The sequence below is a fragment of the Brienomyrus brachyistius genome, chromosome 7 (genome assembly GCF_023856365.1).
Source record: "Brienomyrus brachyistius isolate T26 chromosome 7, BBRACH_0.4, whole genome shotgun sequence".
Taxonomy (NCBI): Eukaryota; Metazoa; Chordata; class Actinopteri; order Osteoglossiformes; family Mormyridae; genus Brienomyrus; species Brienomyrus brachyistius.
This window is the reverse complement of record NC_064539.1, coordinates 4,120,862-4,143,866: the sequence shown is the minus strand read 5'-3', so window position 1 is coordinate 4,143,866 and position 23,005 is coordinate 4,120,862. Positions and strand designations below refer to the sequence as shown.

At 46.6% G+C, this 23,005-nt stretch overlaps 1 protein-coding gene across 1 annotated transcript in view; it reads left to right on the top strand.

Annotated features, from left to right (window-relative positions):
- Positions 1–23,005, top strand: part of megf10 (multiple EGF-like-domains 10) — a 60,878-nt gene that overhangs the window by 13,223 nt on the left and 24,650 nt on the right. Inside the window, exons 2-8 of the mRNA XM_049019704.1 lie at positions 6,810–6,939; positions 8,512–8,613; positions 8,987–9,087; positions 10,805–10,897; positions 21,192–21,438; positions 21,794–21,914; positions 22,289–22,425. Coding sequence (XP_048875661.1) covers positions 6,833–6,939; positions 8,512–8,613; positions 8,987–9,087; positions 10,805–10,897; positions 21,192–21,438; positions 21,794–21,914; positions 22,289–22,425 — 908 coding nt within the window. The 5' untranslated portion in view covers positions 6,810–6,832. The remainder of the gene's footprint in view (positions 1–6,809; positions 6,940–8,511; positions 8,614–8,986; positions 9,088–10,804; positions 10,898–21,191; positions 21,439–21,793; positions 21,915–22,288; positions 22,426–23,005) is intronic.

Here is a 23,005-nt window from a genome sequence, read left to right as displayed (position 1 = left end):
GTTGCAATTTTTATTATAGAGCTTAAATCTCAGTAATATCTTGGCTCACTGTAACTCTTGGATGGTTGAAAAAAAATCTTGTTCTGGATTTTTACTTTCTGGACCTGAAATGTCCATCTCTGATTATATACAGTGTATATCTATGTTAGGGGTGGCCAATCTTATCCGCAAAGGGCCGGTGTGCATGCAGGTTTTTGGGATAACCTTTAGGTCAGCTGTTCAAACCCAGGTGTGAGGGCTCCTCAGCCAATCAGTCCTCTAATTACTGACCTAATTAGGGAGTTGGAGTGAAAACCTGCATACACACCGGCCCTTTGGGTTTAAGATTGGCTACCCCTGATCTATGCGAACAGCAGTTCTGACTGCCTAGCATCTATATGTGCTTCATATTTTAAAGCCATGGGTTTATCCAGAATGTCATAGAAAGTAAAAGCGGTGTGGATGTCAGTTTTAAAAGTGTGGCAAACTGGTGTATTAAAAGCTACACTGCATCTGAAGGAAGTTTTGTTTGCCTTTCCATGGTTATAGAATTTATTCAGGTTGGTTCCTTTTTATATAGTGCCTTTCACAACACAGTCATCCCAAGGTGCTTGGCCAGAGAATGTGGCAATCCAGTATTGCATCAATATGTCAGTTATAGGAAATGGTGCCTGAAATGGGGAAGGGAAAGAGGGGATGGAAGAAGATAACAGAGGAGACGAAACAAAAAGCTCAGAGTTTGGAGAAAATAAATCTGTGCGGGTCTGAGGTCATGTGGCTGCCCAGCCCCTCCCCCCGCATTGATAAAAGCACGGTATAAGGGCCAAAATAAAACTGCTAAAATTGTTAATGACAATGTCATAAAATTTTTTAATTTTCGTATTTGCCCACTTTTACCTAAATTAGAAATATATAAATAGGCTAAGAAATTTGCATTTGGAGTGAGATTGTATTGATATGATGTCACGGTTCAGTTGGGACTGTAGAAGCAGCACAACTTCTCAGTTGTGCACTTGGCAACGTAACTTTGTTTTTAAGTAAACAGTTTAAAAGAATCTCGCTTTATCCTGTCGTTCGTAGTGGTACGGGGGGGAGTTAAAAAGGTGGCAATATACACGGTGTAAATCGTTGTCACTTATGAATGGCAAGAATCAGAGAGAGTCACGTGTCAGCAGAAAAGCCAACCTCAATAGAGCAGGTATGTTTAATGGTGGTGGGGGCGAGGGGGGGGTGGTAGGAGAGGCAGCGATTCAGAATAATGAACTGGAGACCATATCAGATTTGCGCTCTTTTAGATGGCAAACACTTTTTTTACCATGGGCTGTAAAGTTTACCTTGGGACCCCCCCCCCCCCCCCCCCTGCCTCCCACCAGTAATACATGATCGCATTAGCAACTAAGAGCCAAGGATCATGGAGGGTTTTTAATATCTTTCTCTCTCCCACATGAATATTGCATAAACCAGATGATGACACTGACATTTTCTCAATTTATGGTGCATTTCTCCAGACCACTTGTGACAGCTCCACCTACCCCAGGGTGTCACAGTCCTCAGCCTGGAGACCCCGAGTTAGAGGATCTGTCAGGGGTGTTTTTATTTCAATTTGGCGTTTGGCTTATAGTGATTAAGAGGCTGGACCTAATCATGGGGTCAAATGCTGGTCCGCTGTAGCGTCAGGAAGTCTGGGGAAGGGGGTAAGTCCAACTGCTGGGCTGTGAGCTCCGCAGTGTGAGGAAGAGGTCTGGTCACTATGTCGGACAAATTGGTCATGTGGGACGCAAATGGGATGCAGCCTCGTAACCTAAGTGGAAAGAGGAGCTCAGAAAGGGCTCTGTGAGTCAGACTAAACAGCCAGACTGCCTTGATGACGTGCCTGGCACCCGCTCGCCCATTGTTGCCCTGCCGTCCGATTCCCACACACCCGCCTGTCAATCAAAGGGGAGGCAGCCAAGGTCCAAGTCACCCTCCTAAACTTCCTGAAACATTGCTGTTTTCTTTTGGAGAGCCCTGTACTGGAAATGGTTTATTTAACAACAATGTCAAACTTCACACAAAAGAAAGCCTGAGCTTTTGTGCAGTTTGGTTTAGGTTCATTTTGGGCATTTCACTCCCCGACCTTTAAACTCCCCGCGGAGCAGCCACCTGGCGTAATTAAAACGATGCATTCTGATGGCCCACGTCAGATTGAGTCATTTGCCTTCAGCGTCGTTCACATATCGAGATCACTTCAGCGCCGCTGAGAATCCGAAGCCTGTCGTCCCGCAGCAGAGCGCTGGCTGCGAGCTCCCGACGTGCATCATGAATGGCTCCGGCTGTCTCAGACGGTTGCCGCTGCCTTTCCGCATTGCCTCTGGAGCCCCCACCCTTAGTTGAGCTGTGTGAACTGGCAGCTGGCACCGGTCGTGGACTGTGTGCTCACCACAATGCCTCTCCCCCCCCAAACCCTTTTCAGTCTCTGCTTCTCATTCAGACAGGACAGTGAGTGATTCTGGCCTCCCAGATGTTGGGATTCTAACCCTGTTCTACAAACCTTTGTATCTTGTTGGGTGGTAAATAAATCAAACATAGAGAAAGATATTCCCGCTGTTCATTTCTATTTGCTCAGCCTGACGCCGCTTAAATCTGCAGATGTTTGCTGTTTTCGAACGCGGTTCCAGTGTCACCCCTCCTCAAAAATGCTCTCACTAATCATCTGGTTAGTTGCGTGTGTTTGGCTGCCAAAGACTCAGTCAATCCAGATGCCAGTTTGGGTTTATCTAGTTGCTAAAAATGCTGACTCATTAGGCTCAGTGTGTAAGTGTCGGGGTGTGGAGGTGGAATGTATACCAAGACTAATCTGCTACTTGCTGCAGGAATGGTGCCTGTGATGCTCTGCGAGATGTTCTGCAAGGGTTTCCAGTTATTTCTCAGTTCAAATGGCTCTTCAAATTGAGGCGTGGGCAGCGGTAATGGGGTTTAGAGAGCTGGGTAAAAATACGGTAATATGCTTACCTTATGTATGTGAAATTATCATATATGTCGCATGAGCCCAGATCAGCTCAAATCATTATGGCTGCAACATTAACTGTACCACAGACGGCAAATAAATGAGAAATTTTAAGCGTTTGATAATCCCAGAGAAAATGCGATTAATTTCTCGGAAGGTAAGCATGTCTTCTTATCGCTAGAGTCAGGCTTTGTGATCAGATATCGCTCAGCAGGGGGAACCGTAATTTGAGGATTTGGAGAGCCAATTAGTATATTGGGTAAAAAAGCCATTTTTGGGAAATACCACACAGACGGCCCACCAGGGGGGAGCTGGGGATGAATGAAAAACAAAGGCGAGGTCCCGCCAAGGCCTGTGGCCAGTGCAGCTTCTTCGAAGGCGAAATCCACACAATGCTATTTGAGCTGTCAGCTGGCAGCTTCCAGATCCCGGCTCGGGTTACCGAAGAAGTTTCACTCAGTCCCATGAGTCCCGTGTAGCTTGAAGGTTTCCTGAGCAGCGCCGGCCGCGCCCGGGCCACACCCCCACAGAATAAACTGGGAATGCTGCCTGCGGCAAGTTCTTAAACTCATCCTACAGCTTTTTTTTTTTTTTTGCATGTGGAGAAGACGTATTTACATACCTGTGAAAGGGATTACAGTGGGAAGCTGCTGCAGTCTGAATCTAATGATTTCTTTTTTACTGGGGTGAAGGTGGAATCTTTGCATAAATCAGCCTCTGAAATCTGCCAGTTTCCTATGGAGGAAGAGAATATCGGCATTTATGACAAATTGAAAAGTGCAGCACTTTTACATCCCTGCTGCTACCGGAACTAGTGACCCACCGAAATATAAACCTGCAGCATCAACTGCACTCTATCGTTGCACAAAGTTGCCTTTAAACCTGATTAATATCAGGTTAAACTAAACCCTTCCTACCTGTCACCAACCTGCTATTTTTAACAATCTATAGGTTACATATCCACCCACCTTTGCATATACAGTATTTACACTTATGTCACTTAAACAAGGCACACTGCACTTTAAATCATATGCACATATACAGTTTCAACCTTAAAAATATTTTCTATACTAGAACAATTATATTTCTCTATATTATGTGTATATTTTATTCTTTTTTTTTACTTGTTTTCTAATTGTAAGATTTCTAACTTGCTGACTTCCTCTTAATTCTATTTTTGATTTACACAGTCTAAGGGGTGTTCAGGGCACTTTTCACTCCATGTTGTACTTGTATAGCTATGTATGTGACAAGCAAAGTATCTTGATCTAATATAATGCTTTGCATTTACAGTCCTGGCATTCAAATACACCTGCTTGATATCAATCCGGTATTGTAATATCATGCGGAGTACATGATAACAGCTTAATCTGTTAGAGTATAACATACATATAAAGCCATTAACAGGAAAAGAAATAAGCTAAACTGTGTCTCTGTTATTGTATAGAGACAAATCACAGCAAAACTGAAGCAGCGCCGCATAGTGGTAGCAAAGAGAAGGGCAGCTTCAGATCAAGTGAACCTGATTCGATTGAGAGTTTGGCTTTTAATAAGGATTTTTTGGAGAGGTGGGGAGAGTGTGTAGGAGAGGTAGAGATGGGGGTGTGGTGGGGATTAGATGCTATGGGGGGGGGGGTGACGGGGTAGCATCTAGTTTATTTTGTTTTATAGATATGCTAGTGTTCCCATTGAACTACCTGACACTTTATGCCAATAAAATACAAATGATGTCAGTTTGCAGTGTTGGGGAAGTTACTCACAAAAGTAATCAATTACAGACAGAGGTGGACAGTACAGATGCACAAAACTGGTTGAGTACTCTGTGACTGTGACTCTTTAATTAAACTCAATGGGTTGGTTGAAACAAAACCCTGGTCTGGATTTGTACTTTCTGGGCCTGAACTTTCCACCTCTGTCTGTGATGGATTACTTTTGTGAGTGACTTCCCCAGCACTGTCAGTATGTAGGGGAAGATGGAGGCTTGGCAGGGAGCAGTGTTGCTGACAGCTGCAGGGCTAGGTGTTCAAATCCTGACCCACACACAGTATATGCAGAGTATTTCCTTTGTGTTGCTTGGGTTTCAGGCTTCAGTCCAAGTGAATGGCCTACACTGCATAAATGTGTGTCCTGTGATGGACTGGTGTCCCACCTGGGCTGTTCCCTACCCTGTGCTGTCTGGAATACTGGCCTGCCCCCCCCCCCCTCACTCACACACCCCACCATATTGGAGAACTGATTGCAAGATGGATGGATGTGTTTACACTGAAGTGGTTAACAAGCTGGCTTTCTATACTGAGCTGTTTGATGAGTGTCGTGTCTTATTGCTAATGTAAAACCGATCCCTGTGACCTCTGGTGGCCGTTAACAGAAGCCGTATGCATGGTTCACCGAATCACGTTTGTTAGCAAATACGAGCAGAAAAAAAAGATCAATGACCAGCTGAGTGTAATTTGGTTTCTTTAAAAAGTAAACAAGGCCGTAAGATGATTGCGTCTTTTTGCCTGGGCTGCCGCACACTTTCGGTGTGGTGTGACATCCTGGCAGCAGACCGTGATTTATGCCAGAATGAGAGGAAGCAGGAAAAACTGCCCGTCAAATCAAAGCAACTGTTTTGACAGACTTCAGTGTTTTCATGGGTGTCTAAGGGGTCCTGTTATGTTGCCAGTGGCTTTATGCTTCTGTGGGTTACTTGCTGTCTGGCAAATTCAGATTTATGGTTAATCTGCTTGGTTGTGTTTGTGAACGCATCTCACCTGCTTCAGGCCGATGTCCAGGGACTGAAACAAGTGGGCACTTGTGTGCATGTTTACCACTTGTTTGCCTGGTGTGTTGGTCTTAAAACAAATGCGTATTTTTTTCTTGCCTGAGTTTAAAAACTTCTTATGAATGGAATATGTGCTCCGCCAACATCTTTGCATGGAGTCTGATTTTCAGAATGATAAACACTCACTCGGTTAGTATTAATTTCATCTTCTACACTGAACATACACTATGACATTATCTCATCACATTTCCTTTTGTGGATCTTTTTTAAAGCAGTGACTGGTGACAATAGCCGTGTCATTCAGCTTGCTCTTCTCCTCTCTCCTACTCTGGATACCTTTTTTTGCTGCGATTATGACGCGCGTTGAGTGTCTCGTCATCTCTGCCATGGTGTCTTTCGACGCCGCCAGACAAGGGCGCTGGCAGAGCTGACGATGGGCACATCGTCACCTGTGACCTTCGTAGCTCTCGGTTTTGCCGTTTCTATGCTTTGGTACGTGCAGCTCGAGTACCTTTTCTGCCAGGGACCTGAACCAATAACCTTTTTGGCCACCGACACTTTCAGAATCAGAATACTTTTATTATCCCAGAGGAAATTGCTTGTAATTACAGACTGCACAGTACACAGAACACAAAAGGATAAGAATAGACAGTCCACAGCTCTCCATATGACAATTTCTAAGAATAAATACATTCGAAAAACATTAATGGCACAGTAATAAGTGGGTGAATATAATCATAAATACAGTACTAGTGTGCAATGCACAAATTTTGCAAATAAAAGATCACACGTAGAAATATAAATAAATAGAGTGCCATTGCACATGTGCCCGGAGTGATTTACCGGTTGAACCATCCCAGGGGTTTTCTCAAAATAAGGATAAAAGGAGTCAGTTTTGTTAGAAATTTCTGAGCTTAATATGTGCTGTACTTGCCTGTCCAGTGTCAGGGAGTGGCATACCTGTCAGCATTGCTGTGGTGGTGCCGTGTGAATGGCACAGCGCGTGTAAATGTGCTGTGGGTCCCCCCTGTAATGAGGACAATAGCTGTCCCTCAAGTCTCCAATGGCTCTGTGTTGCAGGTGCTGTAATTCTGCGGAGAACTATGATCGCGGCTCGCTGTCACTTTGGGCTCGTCCTGATGGGCTGCCTGATGAGGGCCACCTCTTCCCTCAACCAGGACGATCCTAATGTCTGCAGCCACTGGGAAAGGTGGGGACCTGGGAATTCTTCAGAAGGGATCATCCTGTTTTTGACGCCGTCGGCTGTTTTGTTTCCATTCCATTTCATTCAGGCCGCAAGTCGTAGATACGTTAGTGGCCAAAACTGCGGAAATACCTAGTATTTTTGGAAGTGTGTTTTAAAATTCCTACAGGAATATTGCCGGTAATGTGTATAAACAATCAAAGAATACTTACAAATATCTTACTGCGTATGATATGTAACTGCGGTAACTGGAATAAAATTCTGCAATCTCTAAAAATTGGAAGTGTTCCCACAATTTTGGCCACTAGTGTAGAACACAACATTACTATGCATGTAAATACAAGGCTGTCTTAGAGATTTGTAATCCCACTAACACTGGCAGTCTGCAACTGCCATCTTTATCCTATTGCTGTTGCATGCTACAATTATGGATTTTAATGCGTATTTCTTTTTAATGGTGTTTACACATCAGTCATATTGTTTTAAGACATTTACACAAGAAGTCATTGTAAAGTTTTTTTAGTTGAACTGTTTGCTGTAGCTTGCGGTAGTGAAATATCAACATAAACACAGTAGTTTTTGCAGCTCATTGTGGGCGCTGGGGTATTTTGAAATCCCTGAAGCTGCCACTCGGAAAACATACAAAGTTTTAATCTGCAAAATATTTCCTGTACTAAATAAAGGCACAGCTAGAAAATCCATTAAAGCGCTTTCAAGAGAACAAAGTGGGGGTGCTGCTTTCCCAGCTAGATTCACTTTCAGCAGATAATGTGTGAAAACAGCTGCGGCTCTTAACGGGCCGCGGAGAGGGCGGGGGTCTCGTCGCGGTGGGAGAGGGGGGCCGGAGGCTCTGTGTGGCGGCCCCGTACCTGCCCGTCGTCGAGACCCCGCCCCCTCGCACCCTGAAATTTCAATCAGGTTCACGCACAACAATTGGTGCAGTTGGTGTGTTTACATCATTAGTCCGATATCCACCCCCCCATCTCAACCCCACCCCCAACCTCCACTTTCCCATACTACTGTTTTTCTTGACAACCGAGAAGCTGCACCTCTATCGGAAAACCAAACATTTGTGTTTTCCCAGTTAGACCTGAAACCCCCGGCTGTTTTGGAAAGACGATAAAAATCTCTATGTCACTACAAATCAAGGGCTTCGATGCCCGGATGCCCATTCTATTGAATGACTTCATTAAATTGCCATAGCAATCAGAGATGTAGCACTTCTGAATATTTTAAAAGCAATTGCAGCTGTCTTTTTAGAAGAACTTTCTAAATCTATTTTAATTCAGGCTGCTGAAAAGTCACTGCAAAATAATTACTGATATAAACTTTTTGTGACCTTTAGATGGTATGTAAACTGTAAACCAGGGCAAGACGAATACTCATAAACACCAATTGTGATGAGGAGTTTAAAAAAAAAAGTGCTTGATCTTTAATCCCCTCAATGGCCCTCTAACGGCGTGCATGTCGAGCCACTTAAGGGTCCCATCATTAGGCCCTTGTGGCTGAGTTATGGGAATCATGTGTGAACGGCGTACGGCCCGCCCCACCCTGATGCCCCCGCCTCTCCTTTTCCAGCTACTCCGTGACGGTGCAGGAGTCCTACGCCCATCCCTTCGACCAAATTTATTACACTAGTTGCACGGACATCCTCAACTGGTTCAAGTGCACTCGGCACCGGTAAGTGGACCGGCAAACATGGCGGGGAGGAGGGCTTGGGGGTGGGAAAACACAGTCACCCTAGAGACAAACACAAGACATGCACATCTAGAGGTTAGAGCAAAGCTTGGGTATCCATGCCATCCATAGCATTTTTCGTGGGATTAAGGACTTTGCTCAAGGGCTCAGCAGAGATGTGGCTACACTTCTAAACACGAGATTTGAACCAGCAACCTTCTGACCACAGGCACTGTGGCCTAACCTGCTGAAGCACACATCAGTGGACCACACCGTCCACGAAGTGATGCACTGAATTTCAGAACTAGATTCTGAGTTCTGCATAACTGAAACTAGCCTCCTGTTTTGCTGTGTCTGTCGATGTGTGACTGTCTAGGGTGAGCTACAGGACGGCGTATCGCCGGGGAGAGAAGACCATGTACCGCCGGAAGTCCCAGTGCTGTCCCGGCTTCTATGAGAACCTGGAAGTGTGTGTCCGTGAGTATCCTTGTGTTCTCACCGGCTCGGATGTTTTATGTCACCTTCTCGATGGAGGATGTCACCCTATGCGGTGAGCGTCTTTAAAAGTCTGTTCAATATTATTTCTATGTTGTGTTGGGAGTGGTTGGGAGTGGTCTTCCCAGAATGCACTGCGTCAATGAGGACAGTGCCCATTAGGCCTGTTCATCCATTAGAGATAATGTGGGCTTGTGTGTGTCACATGACCACGTGTTGGTGACTGCTGAGAGCAGGTGCCGGGGGTCCCAATGGGTGTGGAGCTCACACTAGGTTCCAGTGTTGAGGAACAGGTGTGCTGCAGAATGATAGCAGAAGATCCTGACCCAGAGTCTGGTTCCTCAGTGGGACTTATTGTTCCTCGCAGAACACATGCGGTTCTCACATTTGTTTGCGGATCATTCCCAACCAAAACAATCCTTCAATTCAACTTGGAAAAAAACAGCTTGAGTCAGGTCATCTGTATTTACTATTACCACCAAGTTATTGGTTGCCATGATAAATTCACTGGCCTGAATTTGTCTTTAGGCCCGACCCCTTAGTATTAAGTGCTAAATAATTTGTTGGGGGTTAAATGAGACTGATGTGCACTCCTTATCCCTGATTGATCGATTTTTATGTAAGAGTGGTTGTGATAATGTGACCAATTGGATACAACAATTCTTTCTTTAGCTTCTCTGAAGGTCCTGCTGTGAGCTCCCATCGCATGAGACTGCTGCGTATTTCCGATTTCCTCCAAGCTCAACAGAAGCGCTGTCTGATATTTTTGCCTTATTTTAAATGTCAACCACCTAACTGTGAAATATGACGAGTTGTGCGCCCTGTAAATTTCAGATGAGTTTGGTGAATGGTTTATTTTGATTTTTAAATCTTTTCCTTTGTGTGCTGAGGGTGGGGGTAAGGGTAGGGGCAGGGGGAGGGACGGGAGTATGAGATAATGTCCTTAAAAATCCAAATTTTAAATTTGCTCCTGGCCAGACTTCAAAGTGCACCATAAGTTTGATGGTTTCAATCCTCAAACCTCTGACAAATCTATGCTTTAAGCAGAATTATAAATGTGGATGGTATATCATCCTATTAATCCATAAGTCTTTGGTCATGATATTGGCCGCCAATAGAGAGCATGAACGAGGGCGCTTGGCTTGTTGCCGAACAAATATGTCTTAGTTAACAATTACTACCTAGATCATAAAATAATATTACTGTCTGGAAATTCCCCCCATTGCGTTTTAATGTTTTGCTCTTAAACAACAGACATGTGGTTGATTCACACTTAACCCATTTGAAGGGGGGGGGGGTGTTTAACATCTCCAAGCTTGCCTGGGCTGCACTGACCAGGGCTATTAATAATAAAATCTGATAAATAAAATCAGGTGTGTACTGTGTCACACTTGAAAAAGAGCCTTACGTAATTGACGCCTGTCACAATTTAAGGTGGTTTTCTAAAATGCCTTTAATTAGATTCTGATTGCGATTTGGTGAATTATGTTTCATTTCATTCTCATTTCGAGATGTAGGGTGTTCCCTGGCTGTGCCCCCCTCACTCCCCCCCTTACTCTGTGTGTGAGGCTCATTTTGCCTGAGAAATCCTCACCCCCCCTCCCGACTGGGTAGCATTTGTAAGACAAAATGAAATCTGACCTCACTTTCCCTTGTTTTCTTTCCTCCACTGTGCCCCCCCGTTCCCCCGGCCCACCAGCCCACTGCGCCGAGAAATGCGTCCACGGTCGCTGCGTGGCCCCCAACACCTGTCAGTGCGAGCCAGGCTGGGGGGGGGCCAACTGCTCCAGCGGTAAGTCCTCCAGCTGTGGCCGTCCATCTCGCGGCCGCGTCCCCATCCTCCTCTGGAACGGGCCCACCCCAGGTGTCCTCCCAGCAGGCCATTCACTGATCACGTGACCACCCCCCCCCACCCATGAGAAGACATTCCACTAGCTTCTGCGTTTTTATGTTCTGAGATTTTCTCAGTTAAAATTGATAGCTTGTAACTATGCGAGAGCACTTTGTCTTTTACACAATGTTATGCTGTGTGCACTGTTACTAGCAACCCCCCTCCCACCCATACATACAGCATCACAAACAGATAAACCATAATGGGGTCTGAACTCGGACGGCATATGTTCTTAATTGTCAGTGATCCAGCACCGGTGTAGCGCAGATGTGTTCGCGTTGCATGGTCAACAAACTGATGAGATGGCACGGTGTTGTTAGCGCGATAAATAAGGATGTAAATATACAGTTCCATAAACTTGGTGTCCTCTCCCCCGATTGGACCTGAGGGCTGCTTTTGGGTAACCCCCCATCTTTGATTTCCCAGAGGATCCCGCGTCGAGGTAAGATAAACTTTTAGGCATACTGGGCAGAGGTCACGGCCCCTGGGAAGCCCTGGTTATTGTTGTGTCTGAGATAGCGGCCTCTAGGGGGAGTGACTCGCTGGGTAGGTCTGTCTGACCAGGAAGGATCGGACCTGCGTGGATGTGGCTAATCTGGCAGGGTTCAACAGTAAGGTGATCTTTTCTGGCGCCGCATGCTAGCTGCATGTTCCTCTGTGCGCTTTTCTGCCATTGCGAGTCCTGCTAGTTGGTGTTTATTTATACGCCATGAACTGTGAAATGGCTTCTGCATTATGACGCTGTACTCCTTCAATCCGAGTGTCATTCAACACACGCGAGAACCTGCCAGTTTGTGTATAGTACTAGACATGTTTTTTTTTTTTTTTTACAAAACAACAGAAGACATCACTGAAGCTATTTCTAATAAAACTGCTCCAGTGTTTTGACATATTCCTGCAGAAGTAAACATTTGATTCCGTGCTCCAGGAAATAAAAAATGACACAGAGTCTGTTTGACAGGAAATTTGCAGTGAGGAGTCAATCAGAGATGCACATTTTGAGGTCATTTTGAGGCAAGTCTATTTGATGAGAATGGAGAACCTAACCTTACTACAGTCCTATCTATGCTAGGACTGTAACCTAAGTATGCTAGCAAATGGCAATACAATTATACATTCTCACATTTATCATTCCATAATATTGGGCATGCAGGAGACCCTGCTCAGCTGAGCGTGATCCCTGACTTGCGTATGTCGTTTGGTTTGAAGACCTGAAACTTCAAACAATTGAAGTAAATTACCTTAGTATAAATTACTTAGCGTGTATTAGCTTAGCGTGAATTAGCTTAGCGCAATGGGTGATGCTGGATACCCGGCCTGGTAAGCTGTTTAGTGGTTATTAAATGTAAAAATGTAAAGTTTACATTTTCTCTTGGGTGGGGCATTCTTGTTTTGACTGAGGGTTATTTCCCCCCCCCCTGACTGCTCCTATTTCATTTTGCAAAGGGAGGTCCTGTTCGCCAGGCCTCGAGAGTAATATGACTGTTTATTTCCTCCGAGGACTGAATGCTCATTATCGCCTCCCTTTCACGGGTCAAAGAAGCTGGACAATGTGTTTGAGGATCGTTTCAGGTCTAAGAAAAGGAGCGAACAAAGTCTCAGATTCTTTGCCTGGGTATGTAGGTGGGAGGCGGGGGGAGGAAACAAACCCAGGAGTGTGACACATCTCATTTTAATGTGAGCTTCAGCAGGTGGGTGATGGGGGTGGAGCTCAGAAGTCCTCTCATACTTTAGATATCAGAATGCGAAGCTTTGGGGGAAGAGCTTGATCAGACGTGGTCTGAGGGTTATCATCATGATCTGCAACTCGATTGTTACATCACTAGTGACATGGCGCCTGCCTGCAGAGCTGGTCGGGCTCTGTGGTTTCGTCCTGGCGTGGGACCATCCGGCCACAGAGACATCTTTAAAATGAACGCCGTCGCCAGCTGTCGCCGGGGTCTGGTTTCCGATAACGACCCCCGGCACTTGCCGAGCCTCCTCCCCTGTTAGAAGCAGGACGTTACCGCTTTCCTGGGATCGGCATGGGGCTCCTGTGTCTGCCTCCGGCACGATACCGCTGATCCCTTTGCCGGATTGTGTGAATTCGGGGGCCTGCATTGCATTTCATGCCCCTGTTGGTCTGTGCAGAGTGGGTTCGAGTGAGGGCCTCACTGCAGAGATTGGATTTGCACCCAGGCAGTGATGGTCTGGGTCTCACTCAGACACCAAGGTTCAGCCTCTGCCTTTTATCGTCTTGTACTCAAGACCCTTGCAATGCAACTCTTGTGTTAGACTCGCACACACTCGCCTGTTTCTAGAACGCTTCCAGTTAAGCACTCTATGTGTTCAGCTGCTTGGTCCTGGTAACCAGTCATTCCACATGAACCCATAGCCTTTTTAGTAACAAGCCGGTTTAACACATCTAGTCATCAGACTCCCTCTCCACTTTCAAGAAGCACCTCGAGTCCGATCTCTTGCAGGAATTCCTCCATTAGCCTGATGCCACTCTATGTTTCCTGAATGTTGTTATGCTGCAGTTCGGGTCCTTGAATAGTCTTATTAGGTTCTTGGTTTGTTAGAAGTTGTGTAGCTCCTGTCCCAAAAATTCTTACACTTGTACCTGGGCAATCATTAGAAGCTCAGTCTTAACTGCACTCATACGTAGACAACTCCATGACAGCGTGTATGTGTGCAATGTGCTATTTACCTCACTTTTACATCACTTTGAACAAATGCGTCTACTAAATATGTAAATGTGACATGTTGACTCTTGTGAGCTAGGAAATCATGAAGAACGTTTTACTGCAGATTGTGAAGAGGTGTGAGGAACCCTTTGTAGCATAGTCCTTTTCATCCATCCATCCATCCATCCACCCATCCTTTCCATCCATCCATCCATCCATCCATCGAACCTAAATAAAACAGTTCTAAAATACCAGGTTTGTCACAACCGTGAAATTGAACAGGGTCTGTTCCCCTGTCGAATTTAAGATGCAGTCTGAGAAGTTCTGCTTTGATGGACTTTACCAGCTTCAGTTCCTGGAAGCACACATACACAGACCTGTACTCATATCTTTGTGGGGACCGTCTATTCATCTCTGTGTTTTGCAATTGGGGTTGCAAAACCCCAATCCCAACAATGGCATCCTTAACCCCTACCCAGCCCTAACCTTAACCATAAGTAACCAAACAAAATCTAAATCTTTTGGCATTTCTAGTTGCTTGATTGCAGTCACAGATTTTTATAAAATTGAATTTCCACGTTTGGGGACCGAATAAATAGTCCCCACAATGTCAAAATAACAGGTTTTTATCACATTGTGGGGACATTTGATGTACCTGGACCATACACATACACACACAAACACACACATGCACACACACATGCACACAAACATGCATACGCACACACATGCACACATGCATGCATACGCACACACACATGCACACACACACATATGCACACACACATGCACACAAACATGCATACGCACACACATGCACACATGCATGCATACGCACACACACATGCACACACACACATGCACACACACATGCACACATGCATGCATGCACACACACATGCACACATGCATGCATACGCACACACATGCACACATGCATGCATACACACACACACATGCACACATGCATGCATACGCACACACATGCATACATGCATGCATACGCATACTTGTTTGCTGACAAATAAAGACAAGCAACATGCCAGCAGCACCATGCAGATGCGCTGCTGCTATAGACACTCGCCCCGCCCTAATGGCTGGCACCCAGGCGAAAAGCTCCTCTTTCCCATGATCCTCCGGGGATTCCATGTGTCAGTGTGGGTGATAACAAATGAACGGAAAAAGCCTGGTTGCCCCCTCCCTGTGTCGGCAGCTGATTGAGCACCAACCGGGACCTGACAGCTGCCCAGCGGAATGACAGAATTTTTTGTGAAATAACTCGCTCTTTCCTTCCCATGGCTCTGGCCGATCACGTCTGAGGCCTTGCCGAGTCCAGCTGTGTCGTCCCACGTTCCCCTCTGTAATCCCGAGGCCACACCCATCCAGCTCTGTCCGATTTAATCCCACTGGCTGCCGAGTGCCGTCCATCCCTCTCCCTTCAGCTGCCCCCCTAGAGCCCCACCTCTGACACGCACCGCAAACATCGCAGACGATGAGCTGAAGGTCACGTTCAGGGAGCCTCATACGAAACAGATGCTTCTGTCACGATCAGGCCTTGGGAATATTTATAAACATGGAATGATTTTGGAGCATTTTAATGCGGCCTTTGAAATTTGTTATATACGAATGATAGATCCCGGTGGCGTGTCATTCCCGTTTCACGGATTCCCACATTTAATTGCACACCCCTCCCCTTACGTGATAACTTTTGTGAGTGTGGTCCTGTGTAATGTGTATTCCCCATTCAGTTTAGTCCACTGAGATCAGGTCCTTTTCCTTGCCTGACCGTATTCATGCATGTTATGCTGAAACAGTGAAAGGTCACTGGTTCTGATCACAGGCCGTAATTTTAAGAGGCTTCATTAAGATGGAGTCATCATTGTTCCAAAGATATTAAACGAAAAAACAGTTAAATAAAAGTCTTTTCCTTGTGTTTGTTTCATTATGTTTAAATTTAGGTTGTTTTGTTTATTTAGCCTATATTTTCCTGCGATGCAGGGAAACATATTATCATCATTATTATTATTTTTTACATAAATGAAGTGTTGGGATAGTAAATGCTTGCCCTCGCTCCCCCTCCCCCCAACACATGTGGTGATATCTTAAAACCCTGACTGTCTTCTTTAAGGAACAATAGAAATTAATAGAGTCCAATTTCATGTTCAGTTCAATTCAGTTAATTTAACTTTAAGCGCCTCTCTCACAGCAGAGTTGTCCCAAGGCACATGCATTAATGTATAGAAGAGATATGAGCAAAAATAATATGTTCTCTACAGCGGATGAAAACTAATTGCTGAGTCTCAGGAGGTTATGAAATCTATTACCTATATAATGAAGTCTATAACTTAGTTCAGATGTGCAGTTATTCTCATGACTATTTTGTGTTACTTGTTTGCTGATCTGCGTTTTGAAGCCATAGATCAGACAGTGTGCATTGTGACGCCACTGCAACACAAAGGCCAAAGACTCCCTTCATCCTGCATTCGTGCGGATTAATGGAAAGGCCTTTGTTAGGATGCCGTGTTTGAGGTTAGCCTGTCTAGTGCTCTGCATGGGAGGTTGAACCTCAATAGGATGAGTCTTTGAAGGGTTATGCGGTCAAAGCGGCACATGATGTGGTGATTCAAAATGTAGTTTTGAACAATGAGAGGTAAAGCAGGGATGAGTAGCAGGACCCGCGTACCTGGATTGCTGTCTGTCTTGTTTTTCTCAGCTCAGCTGTGAGTTATGCTGAGTGACTGAACAAAGGGGAACAGTTGGTCAGAGTACTGCATGGCGAGAGGCCCGCGGGCCCATTCCCGGTCTCTGTTATTTAGGTCAGGTTCCACAAAAGGTACCGATGATGGGGGCCGGGGGCACTCTCTGCCTGCCTGTTCTTAGTCTGTTTGATATTCATCTCGAGTGCATGGAGATGCTCCCTGCACTTTATTTTTAACCAGGGTGCAGGTATGCAGGGGTCTGTTCTGTGTGAGAGAATAAAATAAAGCTTTTAAACTGAGGGACAGCCAGGATTCAGCTTGGTGCAGCAGGGACGCAATCAGCATGCAGGCAGGATTCAGGTACAATTCAGGCAGGACGCAGACGGGATGCAGGCGGGATGCAGCTGGGACACATTCAGAGTGCAGGCGGGATGCAGCTGGGACACATTCAGGAGGCAGGCAGGACGCAGACAGGACGCAGGCGGGACGCAGACAGGACACAGGCGGGACACAGTTGGTATGCATTCAGGATGCAGGCAGGATGCAGGCGGGACGCAGACAGGACGCAGGCGGGACATAGTTGGTACACATTCAGGATGCAGACAGGACACAGGCTGGACACAGTTGGTATGCATTCAGGATGCAGGCAGGATGCAGACAGGACGCAGGCGGGACATAGTTGGTACACATTCAGGATGCAGGCAGGACGCAGATTGGACGCAGCTGCGACACATTCATGATGTAGGCATGGCACAGATGGGACACATTCAGGATGCAGGCAGGACGCAGAGGGGATGCAGGAGGGACACAGCCGGGATGTAGCCAGGATACATTTGGGACGCAGCTGGAATGCATTCAGGCTGCAGGCAGGACGCAGACGGCACGCAGCCGGGATGCATTTGGGATGTAGCTGGGACGCAGCCGGGACGAATTTGTGACGCAGCCGGGGTCCATCAAAGTTCTGCTGCTGTATGTGCTCCTATTGTGTGTCCCGCCCACCACATGAGTGTCACATCGCAGAGTTCAGAGCGGGGTTGGGGGAACAGCAGCCACACTGCCCTCCCTTCCTCCCATCCAACAGAGGAGTAATTAATTTGCTCCCATCTGAGAGCAGCCCGCGGGCCCTGGGCGCAGCTCGCTGGCGCCTGCTACACGCCGGGATGTGCCCACCAGCGGCGCACATGCCTGGGGTACCTAGTCACGGTCTGAAGTGACACAGCCGGTCCTGCTGCCACACCAAGACCACCGCAGTAGTTGAGGGTTTTCTGATGGCGACGCATGTGATCCAGATTATCTGGCATGACCCATTGGGAACCCATATTTGTATATTGTTGTATCATTTGTAAATACTGTAATCAGACATGACTACCTTTAGAATGGTATTTATCGTACTCACTTGACTTTGCTACAAGACTTTAAAACTACTCAGAAATCAATATTTTAAAGTGTTTTTGGATGCTGCTTTACAGTAACTGTAACCATATATATGCTCCTGAGATCCAGAGAAATAATGCTTTTCAATATTGGTTAAAATTTGGATTTGACAGGAAGAGGAAGTTGGCAAGGTCACACCGCCCCCCCCCCCCCCCCCCCCCCCCCCCACAGATACACACGTGTGATGTCATCTTAAAGCCCTAACTGTCCTCTTTACGGAACTTCAGCACTTAATAGAGTGCCATTTATAGTATGTAATATGAGCAAAAACATAATGTTCTACCCAGAGGTCAAAAATGAATTGCTGGACAGTTCGCTTAGCTGTTGGGCCACTTTCCCAGTTAGGGGTGCAGAAGAACCGGACCCATCCTGGCCCAGGAACCCGGAACCTTCCGTTTACGAGAGAGCCGACGGCGCCTGTCGATTAAAAGTGACTAAATGAGCGAGTGGGGGGGCACAGAGGTACAGCTGGGCACCGTGACGTTACTGGGCGCGACCCCCGTGTAGCCCGGCGGATGACGTGACAGGCGAGGCAGGCGCGTAAGCGGATTAGCGGCCTCCTCTCATTACGGCGCCCCGGCTGTGATCGCGGCCGCAGTTACCCGTGTGACACCAGCCCACCTTTACTGCCGCGCCACTTGTGTGACGGGGGAAACTGGCAGTTAATCCACACCAGATGCGTTTTACTGCAGGCGGGTTTTACACCATGGCCCAGCTGTTAGACGCTGTCCTCAGAACATCCAGAGCTAAGCTATCTAGATCAGTGGTTCTCAACCTGTTTTGCACTACGACCCATTTTCTACCATGCCAGTTCAGTCGCCACCCTGTATCAAGTATAGGTCTTAATTAACGCTGTGACCAAGCTCACAGTGCACTCTGCAATTTACGGCAATCAATGCCTATTGCACAAATCTGATTGGTTGTGCCAGTGAATTTTAAATTAAGCATCTGTGCGGCTACATGGATTGGTTGAGGGTTCACTAGTTTTGCGCTAAGTATTTGCAGACCAAAATCCATGTTTATATCGGTTAATTTGAGGACTGTGACTGGGAAATCTGATTGTGGATCAGCATAGGAGCTTACTGGTTTTAAAATGCTTACATTTCCATCTCCGCCTCACAACCCTTTCAGAACTTGCCGTCTTCCAGTTTGATGATGGGTTGTTAATGGTCTTCTGTCTTTGGTTAGTGTCAATTGTTTGCAGGGGTGTACTGGATGGTAAATACCGTTTACCCACCTACGCACCTTTTTCAATACGAAACAGCATTTTTTCTCCTTCTTATAACCGTTTAGCCCCATATAAAAAAGGTTGAGAATGGTAAACAGACCAAGTGCTTCTTGGTTTATAGTTTTGTTTATTTTAATTGTTCGTTAATTAGTTATCATCGAATACCGTAGCCTGCAGAGTGACGTTGTTTCCAATGAAGCTAGCTGGCTAATAGACATACGTTGGTGATGAGGATGATGATTTTGGTTTCAGTGGTAGTGCAGCTCTCCATAGATGTTAAGTAGTCAGTTTATCTGCCTTTTTGTAATGGCACATAAGGGTGCACAGTCAGAGCTGGGTCATTCAAATCCAGATACTGAAAGTCCACCCTGGGATTTTGTTTCAACCAATCAGTTGAATACTCTGTGACTGTGACTCTTTATGCTCAACTCCTTGGTTGAAACAAAATCTTGGTCCGGACTTTTACTCTCTGGACATGAATTACCCAACTCTGTATATAGTTTACCCACCATTTTTTTTACCACTGCACCACTGATTATTTGTATACAAAAATAATAAGATAAATGATGTCCCACATAGAAAATTACCCATAATTGTATCATGTGACCAGTTTTTAAATCATGTGTTATTATTGGAAATAAGAACTTTGATGTGTGTTTGTCTCAGGGATTGTATTGGTGGTCTGTGCATGTTTGTGCGATGACTGACGTCGCAGGGTGCCTCTGTAAAACACCTTTTTGTCCCCATTCATTTGGGGCTGAACACTATGTTCCCAGGCTGCTGATTACACAGCTTTACACAAAGTCTCTTCTAACTGTGGGAACATTGCAGTTAAAGAGGGCTCACTTTTTGCCGAAAACCTCAGCTTATATAAGCTAAAGGAGGTTTTCCTCAATGTAAACGTTATTTTCTTTCATATTTCTCCATAAATAATTTTGATGGGGGGTGCGTGGGGAGGTAGTTTACATGGAAACACACATTATAAAAGATGAAAAACATGAGTAAAGTTGAGGTCAGGAGGACGGGGATGTGTGTGTCAGAGCCCTGTGTGGGGGGGGGGGGGGGGGGGGGGGCTCCACAGTGATCAGAATGCCTTCCAATAATCCATCCAATGCTTTGACACGCACTATTTTTGCACACTTATTTGGAACACTGTCGTTTTCCACGGGGGTGTTGCTGCTTGTGTTACCTCAGTGTGTTATTACCTCTGCGGCGTAAGTGTTTGGTGATTGGCAGCAGTACACAGTGGTAAGGGGATGGGCAGGGTGGCACGCCCCTGCCTTGCTTCAGCTTGCTGTAAACAGCTGGCACTGCGCTCATGTTCGGGTTATCCACGGGGCCTAGGATGGCCAAGGATGCAGAGGAAGGGCACACATGTGCCCGTAAGTGTGTGTCGCAACATGCCTGGCCCTATGACACAGGACACATGGACACTTAGGACCGTAATGACGGTAATCTGCATAATTGGTGCGCCTGCCTCTAGCGCGTCTTTATAAAATAAGGCAAACTGCACAGGAGGTCGTGAATCCCAAGATTCTCCTGTGTGGCTCTTTGCTGGGGTGTTTCTCAGTACCAGGAATGCAAAGATTGTACTTGTGGTCTTGGCAAGACCGGTCTCCTGTATCCTTGATATTTGGGGTGGAACAAGAACGACATTCAGCGATTTTTACCATCCTCTGTATTTATGTTCCTGAGCATTGCAATTGGTCTTCGACAATGGAAGATGACGTAAAATGGGTACACAAGAACACAAGTATGGTCAGGTACACAGTGGACAGGAACCCATCACACACACTAGAGAAACCTACATTAGACTGGGTCAGAGCATTAGACTGGGCTTCAATGGCCTAGGGCAGCGGTGGCCAATCTTATCCGCAAAGGGCCGGTGTGTATGCAGGTTTTTGGGATAAACCTTTAGGTCAGCTGTTCAAACCCAGGTGTGAGGACTCTTCAGCCAATCAGTCCTCTAATTACTGACCTTATTCGGGAGTTGCAGTGAAAACCTGCATACACACTGGCCCTTTGCGGATAAGATTGGCAACCCCTGGTGTAAAGGGACCCAGTCGCGCTGTTGGGTGATTAATGTCCCCTGACCCCAGCCTGAACCCTCTCGCTCTCCCTTGATTGCCTGACTGACGGTTGACCCTCTCTCCCCTTCCTCCCATCAGCATGTGACAGCAGGCACTGGGGGCCCCACTGCAGCAACAGGTGCCAGTGCAAGAATGCTGCTCTGTGCAACCCCATCACTGGCTCCTGTTTGTGTGCGCCGGGCTACCGTGGATGGCGCTGCGAGGAGCGCTGCGAGCCAGGCTCCTACGGCAGTGGCTGCCAGCAGCACTGCCAGTGCCAGAACGGGGCTACCTGCAACCACGTGACGGGGGAGTGCCGCTGCCCGCCGGGCTATACCGGAGCCTTGTGAGTCCACCTTCTTGCTAATGGCGGCAGCTAACAGCAGAAGCTAATGGTGCTGACTAACAGTGCCAATTAACAGTGTCAACTAACAGCAGAAGCTATTTGTGCCACCTAACTGCGTCAGCTAACAGTGCTGGTTAGCGAGGCTGCCTAAAAGCAGCAGCAAAAAACGCTGGCTAACGGCAGAAGTAAATTGTGTCGGCTAACTGCAGTGGCTAACAGCAGTGACTAATAGCACCGGCTAACAGCAGAAGCTAACATCTGCACCATTATTCATAAGCATAAACAGGACAGCCTACAGAACTTTGTGTCACATGACATGGACTCTGATTCACCCTTCTCCCTCTCTCACTCCCAGCTGCGAGGAGCTGTGTCCCCCGGGCAAACATGGACAACAGTGTGAGGAGCACTGTCCCTGCCAGAATGGGGGCGTTTGTCACCACGTGACTGGGGAGTGTACCTGCCCCCCAGGGTGGATGGTAGGCCACCCCCCCCCCTCACGCACTCCTCCACATGTGACCTGCTTTCCGTGACTGATGATGGTGAAATCACTTGAGTGATAAACACAAATAAGATAACTCTTTGTAGTGCCTCTTTGCCCTTACATTCTTGCCCTGATTTTTATTGCGCCGTCATAATTGATGCTCTGGATACTATCACAGTTCTGTCATATGTGTTTGCTTTTCCTGTCCTCTGTTATATTTTTGCCCCTCTGGCAATTCCGGGTGAAAGCAGCATTTGGATGCAGCGACATAAGGGCTCATTGTCCAAACTGCAGTCTGCCTTCCTGGCCTTTTTTGCGGTGTTTGCTTCTGCGCGACGACTCACCCACATGGCTTCTCTGTGTCCGCAGGGCGCTGTGTGCGGGCAGCCGTGCCCAGAGGGTCGCTACGGGAGGAACTGCACGCAGGAATGTCAGTGTCACAACGGGGGGACGTGTGCGTCGTCCACAGGGCAGTGCCAGTGCAGCCCCGGCTACATCGGAGAGAGGTGAGTCAGGGCCCTGCAGTGACAGAACTTAGCCAACAGGTGGCGCAGTCGTTAAGACCTTGTTCTTTTGACCTATGGGTGGCCTGCTTAAGTCACAACATGGGTTTCGTTGTTATACGCCGTTCCTGTTACAGTCGTCCCAAAAAAGGTCCCGTTGTGACATCCTTCTGGACATAAGCCTCTGGCTCCGCCGCCGTCTACAGTGATAACGCAGAGATGGAAATAGAATATAAATGTCCTCAGACAATAGCGAAATTAAATTAGCACAAAACTCTACGGATAGGAGTTAGAAAAGTTTGCCTTAAGTGCATTCGAAACTTTGGCGGAAGAGTGATTACTGTGGATATGATGATGTAATGCACGGTGATTAAATTATTGAGTGAAATTTCAGTGCGGTCATGTGATCAGTATACGGGAATTGCTGAAATGTTCGTGATAAGGAGGCAGGCGAGATTTCAGGTATTAGCAGTGCTGTCGATGGAAGCTCTCCCTATACGGGAAAACACTGGACTTTTGACCCGAATACTTGTGAAATGTGAACAGACCGACAGCGTGAAGGAAAAGCAGGGGAACAGATCGA